General features: G+C 37.4%; 1 protein-coding gene across 5 annotated transcripts in view; it reads right to left on the reverse strand.

Annotated features, from left to right (window-relative positions):
• The window catches only part of ARHGAP32 (Rho GTPase activating protein 32), a 411,930-nt gene that overhangs the window by 190,640 nt on the left and 208,863 nt on the right, over positions 1–12,427 (reverse strand). For 4 of the 5 annotated variants that reach the window (XM_049857308.1, XM_049857306.1, XM_049857309.1 and 1 more), the window contains exons 3-5: positions 3,869–3,960; positions 2,843–2,884; positions 2,396–2,480 (exon numbers count right to left, since the gene is read on the reverse strand). In XM_049857308.1, the coding sequence (XP_049713265.1) occupies positions 2,396–2,480; positions 2,843–2,884; positions 3,869–3,960 (219 nt within the window). The remainder of the gene's footprint in view (positions 1–2,395; positions 2,481–2,842; positions 2,885–3,868; positions 3,961–12,427) is intronic. The other variant, XM_049857307.1, reaches the window with a different exon arrangement.

Below are 12,427 nucleotides of genomic sequence, written 5' to 3' on the forward strand. Positions count from 1 at the left end.
GAAATTGGCTGATGGATTGAACATGAGCAGGGACAGAAGGTTACTGGTAGCCTCAGTAACTGAAAGGGTAGAGTTGTTATTTCCCAAAATAAGGAAGACAGCAGGAGAAGCACATCTGAAAGGAGATTATTCTGGGCATGTTAAGTTTAAGATGCTTATTAAACTTCCAAATGAAAATGCAGGGACATCAGTTTGGATATACAAGGCAGGAATCCGAAGCGGACATCAAAAAAATATCCTTTTATGTTATATAGTCATAATATTACTGATTCAAATTATTTGTTTCTAAGTTGTTTCATAAGCAACTGTGTCTTCTAGTCTAAATAAACTTAATAATCAGAATTTCTAGCATACAGAATTAAAATAATTATTTTCATTTCATAACTGAAAGTCCCGAAGATTATTTTTCTGAATTAAAAAAAAAAAAATCGTAGACAGCTTCAAAGAAGGAGCCCTGGTGAAACAGCAACCCAAGTGAAAAACATAAATACATAAGTCAAGGCAAGTTTTTGTTACTCCCAGGACCAGTGAGGCAGTTCTTCTACTGCACAACTTGGCTAACAGAAACCAGTTTCCCTCCAGATGGTATCTGACACTGGCTGAGCCCAACCAGGAGGAGCAGGAGACAAGGGGCTCTGGGAAGCGTGGTTTATGTCAGCCTCCCAAGACACAGAAGAGAGGGCACTGTAGAACTCAACGGAGAAAGCGTTCTGGGGTGGGGTGGGCCAAACAGAATAACCAACACAGGATGGAAATTCTACAGCGTGGTGGGAAGGTGCAGCTGAAACCCTAAGACACTGAGCTATTTGCCCAACATCACAAATTTCCTTAGAAGCAGAAAGGAAATTAGAATCTACATTTCATAACAAAGGCCAGTACTTTATTCCATAAACAATGCTTACACCATTAATAATATTTAAAAAAAAATCACCCAGAGCATTTCTGCCTATTACATAGCATCAAAATCTTAAATAGTTTTCCTATCTGATTTTAGATCTTTAGCCTCAGATTCCTTTTCATGATGTGCACTAAAACTCCTCACGATGTTTACTGCCTCCAAAAAAGCTCATTCAACCATCTGAAGATGAAAAAAACAAGTAAATATACAAGACTAAATGGACAGCTCCTGCCTGGTGGCAAGGTGAAAAGGCGGAAAGGGACAGGAGTTGGTTGAATGGACACAGGAAATCCGAGTGGAAAGGAGGAGTGTGCTGTCACATTATAGAGAGAGCAACTAGGGTCACATTACAATGTGTGTATAAATTTTTGCATGAGAAACTAACTTGGGCTATAAACTTCCATCTAAAGCACAATTAAAAAAAAAAAAAACACACAAGCAAAGTAAAATAACTAGAAAATAAGTTTCCCAGATTATAACCTGTGTAAACTAAATCACGAAGTAGATAAATCAAAACACTTAACAGAGAAGGAAAAAAGCACTCACTTGTTTCCTTAAACGGCTATAACTGAGCTAACAAATTCGTCATTATAACTGCAACCTCAAGGATATAAGGGTAAAAGAAACAAAGTGTCCTTTATTTGATGTCACAGTAGGCAAGCATTATAAATATTAAATGAACACTCAAATTGTTAAATTATCTGAAATAAAATATTCTTCATTTTCATAAATCCTTTAGATCGAATTCATCTAACTTGTTTATGAATGACAATCACAAAAAGTTGCCCACTGTGACATACTATCAATGACATCAATTACTTCCCATGCATTTTCTTCTTCTGGAGAAGCTGCCGTTAAGGCGACTGACAGCAAGTTGAGAACCTCTCTATGCTGCATAAAAACACCTGAATCTACCACATGCAAATTCTCATTCTATATTCTCAGATAGCAGCAGAGGGCTCAAGCGTAACAACAGTTGTGACGATGGCGCAGGACCCGGCGGTGTTTCATTCTGCTGTACTTAGGGTCACTATGAGTTGGAACAGACCTGATGGCACCTAACAACAACAACAGGAGTATAATGTGTATGTATACATGTATATATACATAATGTGTGTGTGTATATATATATATATATATATGCATTTTTTTTTTTAACTCTATTAGCACTTCTCCTTCTACCCCAGCCCACTCCTCGCCACCCCCTGACTCTGACTCATCCATCACTACTACGATAAAACAAAAGTCAGGTATCAACTAGAATACTTCATGACATAAAATAGGGACAAAGTGTGTCTAGGAATTCGATAGGAATCCTGAGCTTTACACTGATTCTATTATAATGTTTCCACTTGAAACAGGAGTCATCAGGCATCAAGTAAGAATCAATAGAAGAGAATAAAAGTTTTTACTCTATCCAAAAAGAGATCAACAGAAAAAACTGCTTTCCAGTTTTATATGTCTTAATTCTAGATGTGGACAATATTTCAGATATACCTGTATGCTGCCGAACTCAACGTTCTCATAGTGGAAATGTGCACATTCAGCCATCTTCGGAAAGTGACCTTTGGTGAAGGGTAACCTGAAGTACAGAAAAATAAGTCAGTAAGAAAGAAGACACTGGGATAGTCAGAATTACTAAGTCTAAGGAGAAAAATACAACGGATTTCAGGATCTCATGCAAGCAAAAACACTGGATAAGCCCATGCGCCTAACACACATAATTCACACAAATCCTTTCGGAGATACACTGAAGCAAATGAAAATTATATTTAGTGCACGGGTCAAAAAATAAGTAAATAAAAGCATCTCTTTGCTCTCCTAACCTCGGCCCGGCCCAAAGCCCATAGCAAAGCCATACTTGCAGTGAATGTTACGGAAACTGAACAGCCAGCAACTAGCCAGAGTAGCATTCCCACCACAAGATACAAAACTGGATTTTACCTGTGAATGTTGTCACAGCCCATCAGTCCTGCGTTGTTGGATCTGGGTGCAGAAGGAACATTTTTATCCTTGTCCTTTCCCTACTTACAAATGAAGTATAGCTATCTAACCCTAATAAAACCAAAAACCAGACCAGGTGCGTTAAAATCAGTTCTGATCATCACAACCCCATGTGTGCCAGAGTAGAACTGTGCTCTGTAGGGTTTATGACGGCTGACTTTTCAGAAGCAGATCATCAGGGCTTTCTTACGAGGCACCGCTGGGTAAATCTGAACGCCAACCAAGTAGGTTAACCATTTGCAAGACCCATGGACTCCTAGCTATCCCTCTATCTCGTGAAAAGATGAATTTCTGGTTAAAACGTAAACAGATACTTTCAGATATTTCACTTAAGAGTCAACTACTGGTATCCATTTCAGGTTTCTAAACGACAAAAGCTAAGATACAGCAATCTCATAACTCAAACAACGAAGAATTCATTTTTCTAAATGAATGAGAGCCTGCATTAAAGGAACCAAGAAGGACGTGCTTGGATTACTCCAGTTAAAGAATGCAAACTAACAGATAACGACATATAATGGTTTTAAGGACAAAATAAAGCATATTTTTAGACAAAGAAAACAATCTGTGGACCTAATCCACTACTTGTTGAGTCCCAATTTAAGACCTGAAGGCGTCATTAAATGTACAGTCACTAAGAGTCTATGTCGAAAGGAATCTAAGTAAAATTTCAAGAGAAGTAAAGAACTGGTTCTCACTTAAAGAAATTCATTTAAATCTCATTGCAAAATGAACCCAAACATACCCAAACCCGTTGCCATCAAGTCAACTCCAACTGAAAGTGACCCGACAGGACAGAGTAGAACTGTTCCTTAGGGTTTCCAAGGCTATAATCTTTATGGAAGCAGACTGCCACATCTTTGTCCCACGGAGCGGCAGGTGGGCCTGAACCGCTGACCTTTTGGCCAGCAGTCAGGCTCTTAACCACAGAGCCACCAGGGCTCCTACTGTAAACTTACTACTTACTTTTTCACATGTTTAACCTTCATACTGGCTGTACCGCCGCATGTCTTAAGAGCAAGGTCTCCAGGAATCTCTGGAACATCTGCCCCTCTTGCCTGAAAAAAACAATAAAGACAAAAGGTTTATGACTAGTCCTTCAGTATTAATAATTTTTAAAAGTGAACTATAGCTAATTTTAATGATTTTGGTGACTGTCTACCAACAGTAATGCATCTTGATTTAATAATCTCTTCTAAAAATTATAATTTAATTCAGTTTCATTTTTAAGAATAAGAAAAAACAGTCACCTAAGTTAACGGGGGAATTTAAATATTTAACTTTTACTGTCTAATGGAAAAATTTTTTGTGAAAATTAGAATTTTCATGCTCTTATATAACCAAATTTCAAAGTCAGCTATTATATCATGTACCTCAATATCAACTAAAATCTATCATGGGAGTTGCTGGAATAAGCTAACCTTGGTTACAATGATTAAAAAGGTTAAAATGGTAAGATAAACATAATTAGGAGATCACAACATGCATTTCTCACACCAAAATCTGAAAATGACATATATGTAATACTTCCAACTTACTCCTTAGATTGCCAAAGTTTCCAAAGTGGTCAATTTTCAACATTACTGGCACATTCAACTGCCTTATTAAAAAAAGAAAACAAAAAACCTGAAAATCGAAAGGTTCTTAACACTTGTGGACAAAGAGAACACAAATTTCTGCCACACTACCTACAATTTATTTACATTACCTATGACTTATGGCCAAAACTGAATTATTACAGGCAATGCCAGGTGACTCAACAGGGGAGAATGCTATAGAATGAGCAGGTAAAGTCAGGTGAGAATCACAAGCTCAACTGAACTTTCAAATGTCTTTTTTCTTTTGGTAATTTATTGTAGTTTTGTTGTTGTGGAGAACATACAGAGCAGAACATACACTACTTCAGCCGTTTCTACACGAACAATTCAGTGACACGGACTACATTTTTTGAGTTCTGCAACCATTCTCACCCTCCTTTTCTGAGCTGTTCCTCCCCCATTAACATAAACTCACTGTCCCCTAAGGTTCCTATCTAATCTTTCAAGTTGCTGTTGTCAATTTGATCCCATATACATAGATCTTAAAAGGGCACAATGCTCAAGGCACACATTCTTTATCGGTTAAGCTTAACTACTGTTTGCTTTAAAGAAGACTTCAGGGAATATTTTCACTTCCAAGTGTAAAGATTATCTCAGGGCAATAGTTTCAGGGGATCATCAAGCCTCCATGGCTCCAAGAAACGTTTTAATTGGGGAAAAAAAAAAACAAACCCAGGACAGTTTAGATCAATGTTAAAAACCATGACTCTTCAAAGATATGTGATAACGGTGTACAAAGTGATAAGAATTAACACTTGGTATATCATCAGGGAGGAGCCCTGGTGGCTCAGTGGTTAAGTCCTCAGCTGCTAACCAAAATGTCAGTGGTTCAAACCCACCAGCCACTCTGCAGAAGAAAGATGTGGCAGTAATAAGGGTCTACTGTCCAACGAGTTAGTTCCCCTCTCCCTACCTACTCCTCCCTGGTAACCATCAATGAAGGTTGGTTTCTGTATGTTTACATATTTTTGTCTTTTTATAAAAGTAGGAGCATTCACTACTTGTCCTTTTTTGATCAACTTATTTCACACAGCATAATGTCCTCCAGATTCCCCCACCTTATGTTTCGAGTATTCATCAGTATCTTCATGGCTGCATAGTATTCCACTGTATGTATGGGCCACATTTTGCTCATCCATCCATCCACTGATGGGCATTTGGGCTGCCTTTTTGCTATAGTGAAGACTGCAGCAGTGAGCATACATCTGCTCGTGTCACTTGTATTAGGCCTGCAGGCTATATACCTAGAAGTGGGATTGCTGGGTCATAAGGTAGCTCTATTTCTAGTTTTTTGATGAAGTACCATATCATTTTACAGTCCCACAGCAGTGGATAAGGGTTCCAATCTTCCCACATCCTCGCCAGCATTTGCTGTTTTCTATTTTTGTGATCAGTGCCATTTTAGCAAGGGTGAGGTGATATCTCACCGTTGTTTTAATTTGCATCTCTCTTTTTTTTTTAATAGCTAAAGATCATGAACGTCTCTTCATGTGTTTGTTGACCACTTGAATGTCCTCTTTGGTGAAGTGTCTGTACATATTCTTTGCCCATTTTTTAATTGGGTTGTTTATCTTTTTGTTATTGAGTTGAAGTTTTCTATATATTTTAGAGATTAGACCTGTATCTGATATGTTGTTCCTAAAGATTTTTTTCCACTCTGTAGGGTGGCTTTTGATGAGCATAAGTATTTAATTTTTAGGAGGTCCCAGTTATCTATTTTGTCACCTGCTACTCTTGCATTTGTAGTTGAATTAGATAATCTGTCCTTAAAAATAAAAAAAAAAACTAAGTCCCTGTTATAGAATGAACTGAGTCCCCCCAAAATGTGTGCCTACTTGGCTAGACCACGATTCCCAGTATTGTGTGGTTGTCCACCATTTTGTCATCTGATGTGATTATCCTATATGCTGTAAATCCTAACCTCTATAAAGTTCATAAGGCAGGACTAGAGGCAGTTATGTTAATGAAGCAGGACTCCACTATAGGATTAAGTTGTGTCTTGAGTCCATCTCTTTTGAAATATAAAGAGAGAATCAAGCAGAGAGAAGAGGGATCTCCTACTACCAAGAAAGAGCTGGGAGCAAGCATGTTCTTTAGACCTGGGGTCCCTGCGCTGGGAAGCTCCTAGACCAGGGGCAGATTGATGACAAGTACCTTCCTCCAGAGCCAAGAGAGAGAAAGCCTTCCCCTGGAGCTGGCACTCTGAATTTGAACTTAAAGCCTCCTAAACTGTGTGAGAATAAACTGTTAAAGCCATCCAGTTGTGGTATTTCTGTTACAGCAGCACTAGATAACTTAAATCCCATAGTTTTGGCCATACGTTTTCTTCCAAGAATTTTATGGTTTTGGCTTGAACATTTAGGTCCTTGATTCATTTTGAGTTAGTTTTTGTGTATGGTGTGAGATATGGGTCCTGTTTCATTTTTCTCCGTGTGGTTATCCAATTTACCAGCACCATTGGTAAGAGACTGTTCCTTCCCCACTGAATAGACTTTGATCCATTGTTAAAAATCAGTTGTCCACACCATCTAAGATGCATCAATTGGTCTCAACCCACGTGGATCAAAGGAGAATGAAGAACACCAAGGTCACACAATAACTATGAGCCCAAGAGACAAAAAGGGCCCCATGAACCAGAGACTTAACATCATCCTGAGACCAGAAGAACTACATGGTATCCGGCCACAACGGATGACTGCCCTGACAGGGAGCACAACAGAGAACCCCTGAGGGAGCAGGGGAACAGGGATGCAGACCCTAAATTCTCATAAAAAGACCAGACTTAATGGTCTGACTGAGACTAGAAGAATCCCTGCGGTCATGGTCCCCAAACCTTCTGTTGGCCCAGGACAGGAACCATTCCTGAAGACAACTCATCAGACATGGAAGGGACTGGACAATGGGTTAGAGAGACATGCTGATGAAGAGTGAGCTACTTGTATGAGGTAGACACGAGACTGTGTTGGCATCTCCTGTCTGGAGGGGAGATAGGAGGGCAGAGAGGGACAGAAACTGGCAAAATTGTCATGAAGGGAGAGACTGGAAGTAGGGAGTGGGCTGACTCATTAGGGGGAGAGTAAGTGGGAGTATGGAGTAAGGTGTATATAAGCTTATATGTGACAGACTGACTTGATTTGTGAACTTTCACTTAAAGCACAATAAAAATTATTTAAAAAAAAAAAGACTGACTCAAAACAAACAAAAAAAGTCAGTTGTCCACAAATGGACAGATTTTTTCAAGGTTCTCTCTTCTATTCCACTGGTTTATGTGCCCTATCACTGAACCAATATCAGGCTGCTTTAATGACTGCAGATGTACAGTATGTTTTAAGTTTGGGAAGTATGAGGTCTCCTACTTTGTTCTTTTTGTTCAATATTTATTCAGCTATTTGGGGCCTCACTCCTTTCCATATAAAGCTGGTGATTAGTTTTTGCCATTACAGTAAACAACGTTGTTAGAATTTAGATTGAGATTAAATTGTATCCATAGATCATTCTGAGTAGTACTGACATTTTCACAGTACTGAATTTTTTTAATTCATGAGCAGGGAATGTCCTTCCATTTAAATAGGTCTTTTTAGTCTCTTGTAGATGGCAGTGGGTTTTTTTATTAGTGTTTTGTAGTTTTCATTGTATAAGTCTTTCACTTCTCTGATTAGTTTATTCCTAAGTATTTTATAATTTGGGAGGCTATTATAAATGGTATTATTTTCCTGATTTCCTTTTCATCTTCTTCCGTTAGTGTATATGAATCAAGCTGATTCTTTTTTTTTTTTTTTTTTTATTAATCTTGTATTCCACAACATTGTTGAATTCTTCTATTAGATCCAGAGCTTTCTTGTGGAATCTTTGGGGTTTTTTTATGTACAGGATTATGGTATTTGCAAACAGGGATAATTTTATTTCTTCCTTTCCTCTTTTGGATATCCTCTTTTTCTTTCCTTGCTTATTGCTCTGGCTAGGACTGCCAGTGCATTAGTAAATTAGAGTGGTGATAGTGGGCATCCTTGCCTTGTTCCCATTTTCACTCTTTCTCCATCGAGGAGAATGGTGGCTATTGGTTTTTCATATTTGCCCTCAGTTATGTTGAGGAATTTCTTTCTATTCGTATTTTGCTGAGAGTTTTTATCAGGAAAGGGTGTTGGATTTTATCGAATACTTTTTCTACGTCAATTGAGATGATCATGAGGTTCTTTTCCTTGTTTAATGAATATGCTGAATTACATTAATTGATGTTCTAATGTTGACCCATCCTTGCATTCCTGGTATGAATCCCACTTGACTGTGGTGTATCATTTTCCTAATACGTTGCTGAATTCTCTTTGACATAATTTTGTTAAAAATTTTTGCATCTGTATTTCATGAGGGATATTGGTGTATAGTATTCTTGTTTGGCGGTCTTTACCTGGCTTCGGTATCAGGGTTATGTTGGCTTCACAGAATGAGTTAGGAGTATTCCTTCCTCTTCTATGATTTAAAAGAGTTTGCATAGAATTGGTGTCAATTCTTCTCTGAATGTCTAGTAAAATTCCTCAGTGAATCAAGGCAGCAATTAGTCTAAAGGACGAATGGACCACATGAACCACAGTCTACATGACCCCAAGACCAGAACTAGATGGTGCTTGGCTACCACTACCAACTGCTCTGACCGTGATGATCACAATAGAGGGTGCCAAACAGAGTGGGAGAAAAATGTTGAACAAAACTCAAATCCACAAGAAAGACCAGACTTACTAGTCTGATAGACTGGAGGACTCCCAAAACTGGACCTAAGACACCCTTTTAACATGGAACCAAAGCCATTCCCAGAGAACACCTTTCAGTGAAACAATAGACAAGTCTATAAAATAAACAGTAACACCCAAGAGGAACAAGATCCTTAGAACAGTTACTTACTTGAGAACAAAAAGGGCAAAATCTGCCCAAAAGCAAAGACGAGAAGGCAGGAAGGGGTAGGAAAACTAAAAGAAAGGTAACTGGGAACCCAGGGCAGAAATGGAGAGATGGCTGATACATTGAGAGGACTGGGACCAATGTCTTGGAATATTCTGTGCACATGTTGTTGAACGGGAAACTATTTTACTCTGTAAACCTTCACCTAAAGCACAATAAAAAAAAAATTTTTTTTTTTTTTTTTAATTCCTTAATAAGCCATCTGGTCCGGGGCTTTTACTTTAGAACTTTTCCATGACATCTTCCATCTCTTCCTTTATTATGAGTCTGCTTAGATTTTCTACCTCTGTTTGTGTAGTTTAGGTAGGTAGTTTGTTTCTATAGGGATCTGCCCATTTCTTCTAGGTTTTCAAATTTCCTGAAGTCCAGGTTTTTATAATATTCTCTTCTGACTTCCTCAGTTTCATTTGGATCTGTTGTAATATCTATAATTTCATTTCTTATTTTGATTATTTGGGTGTCTTTTCCCTTGTCAGTCTAGCCAATGGTTTGTCATTTTATTGATCCTTTCAAAGAACCAACTTCTAGGTTTGCTGATTCTTTCTATTGTTTTTCTGTTTTCTATTTCATGTATCTCTGCTCTGATCTTTATTTCTTCTGGTAGCTTTGGTCTTCTTTCACTCTTTGTTTTCTATTTGTTCAAATTGTCAGGTTAAATTACTGATTTTGGCTCTCTTTTTTTAATGTACGCATCTATTGTTATGAATTTCCATCTTAACACTGTCTTTGCTGTGTCCCAGAAGATTTTGTTATGTTGTGTTTGTTTTCATTTAATTCCAAGTACGTTTTAATTTCACTTTTGGTTTCTCTTAGACCCAATAGATTTTTAGTGCTGTTACTAAGTTTACATGTACAATTTCTTTTTTCCCTTATTTTTCCTGTTATTTCTAGCTTCAAATTGTCATGGGCAGAGATGATGCTTTGCATGACGTCAATCTATTTAAAATTTGCTGAGGTTTGTTTTCTGACCTAGAATATGGTCTATTTTGGAGAACGTTCCAAGTGCATCAGAGAAGAATATGTACTGTACTTCTGTTGGGTGGTGTTTTCTATATATATCTGTTGGGTTCAGTGGGCTGATACTCAGATCTTCTATGTCTTTATTTTCTTTCTAGCTGTACTGTCAATTGCTGCAAATAGTGTATTGAAATCTCCTACTATTATTGTAGAACTATTTCTCTATAGTTCTGTTAGAGTTAGCTTTATAAATTTTGGAGCTCTGGCATTGGGTGCATAGATATTTATAATTGTTATGTCTGGCACTGGGTTTTTTGGGTTCTTGGTGTATTGTCCCTTTTATCATTATATAATTAAAAAAAAAAAAAAAGAACATTGCCGTCAAGTCAATTCTGACTCATAGTGACTCTAAAGGACAGAGTAGAACTACCTCATATGGTTTCCAAGGAGCACCTGCTGGATTTGAACTGCCAACCTTTTGGTTAGCAGCCGTAGCTCTTAACCACTCTGCCACCAGGTTTTCCTCATTATATAATGTTCTTCTTTATCTCTTTTAATTAATTTTCACTTAATTAAATTGTCACTCCTTCTCTCTTTTAGTTAATATTTACTTGGTTTTTTTTTCCTCCATTCTTTTGATTTTTAACCTTGGAGCCATAATGGTACAGCCGTTAAGAGCTTGGCTGCTAACCAAAAGGTCAGGAGTTCGAATTCACCAGCTGCTCCTTGGAAACCCTATGGGGGCAGTTCTACTCTGTCCTATAGGGTCGCTATGAGTCAGAAATGACTCGACAGCAATGGATTTGGGTTTTTTGGATATTTAGCCTATCTATATTTTTGTGCCTAAGGTGTGTCTGTTGTAGGCAACATATCAAAGGGTTGTGTATTTTTATCCATTGAAATTCAGTGTGATTATCTATAGGAAATAATTTACTGTAGCCATTTTGTTTTGTGTGTGTGGTGTTAATGATCTCTTTGTTTTTCTTTACTTTCTGGATTGAGTTCTTTTTGTATATGGGTTTTCTTTTCCTTTCATTTATTATTCTTGCTTTTGTGTTTACTGTAACTTTTTGTTATTTTTTTTTTTTTTTGTGGTTCCCAAGGCGTTAACACTTGACATCCTTCATTCAAAAACAGTGGTTATATCTTTAAATAGCCTTAAGTTCCTCACCACATGGTAATTCTATAAATAAACCAATCATTCTCCCTTTTGTTTTGATTATGTCATTGATTACAATTTTGTATCCTGAGTACCCTGTGATCATTTTTAGCTTTGTTTTACTGTTGTTATGCCTTCATCTGACTTGGCCTCAGGGTGATGATGTCATCTACCCTTCCCTCATGTTGTTGTATAGATATCATTGGTTTTCTATCTGAAAGACTCTCTTTAATATTTCTTGTACAGCTGGTCTGGCGTATACAAATTCCCTTAATTTCTGCTTATCTGAGAATGTCCTTATTTCTCCCTGATTTTTGAATGACAATTATGCTGGATATATAATTTCTTGATTGACAGTTCCTTTCTTTCAGAGCTTTGTATATGTCATCCCACTGCATTCTTGCCTACATGATTTCTGATGAAAAATCGGTGCTTAATCTTTTTGGGACCCCTTTTTACGTGATATTTCTCTTTTCCTGTGCTGCTCTCAAAGTTCTTTCTCAGATGTTGGTTCTGAGAACTTTGATAATGTCTTAATGAATTTCTCTTAGAGTCTAGCTTGAATGTGGTTAGTTGAGCATCTTGAATTAAAATCTCCTTGTTCATAGTATCTAGGGAGTTGTCCACCAGTAATTCTTCAAATATCCTTTCTGTATTTTCTTTTTCTTTTTCCTTCTTCTTCTGGAATTTTCGTTTTGCAAATATTGTTCATTTTGAAGGTATGCCACATAATCCTTTGGCTTTGTTCATTTCTCTTCCTCTTTTTTGTTTGTTCTTCAAACTAAGTAGGCTTGAAGATGTCTTCTATTTCATTGATTCTTTCTTCCACTATTTCAATTTTACGTTTGCGTCCTTTCA

The sequence above is a fragment of the Elephas maximus genome, chromosome 17, assembly GCF_024166365.1.
Source record: "Elephas maximus indicus isolate mEleMax1 chromosome 17, mEleMax1 primary haplotype, whole genome shotgun sequence".
In the NCBI taxonomy this organism is placed as follows: Eukaryota; Metazoa; Chordata; class Mammalia; order Proboscidea; family Elephantidae; genus Elephas; species Elephas maximus.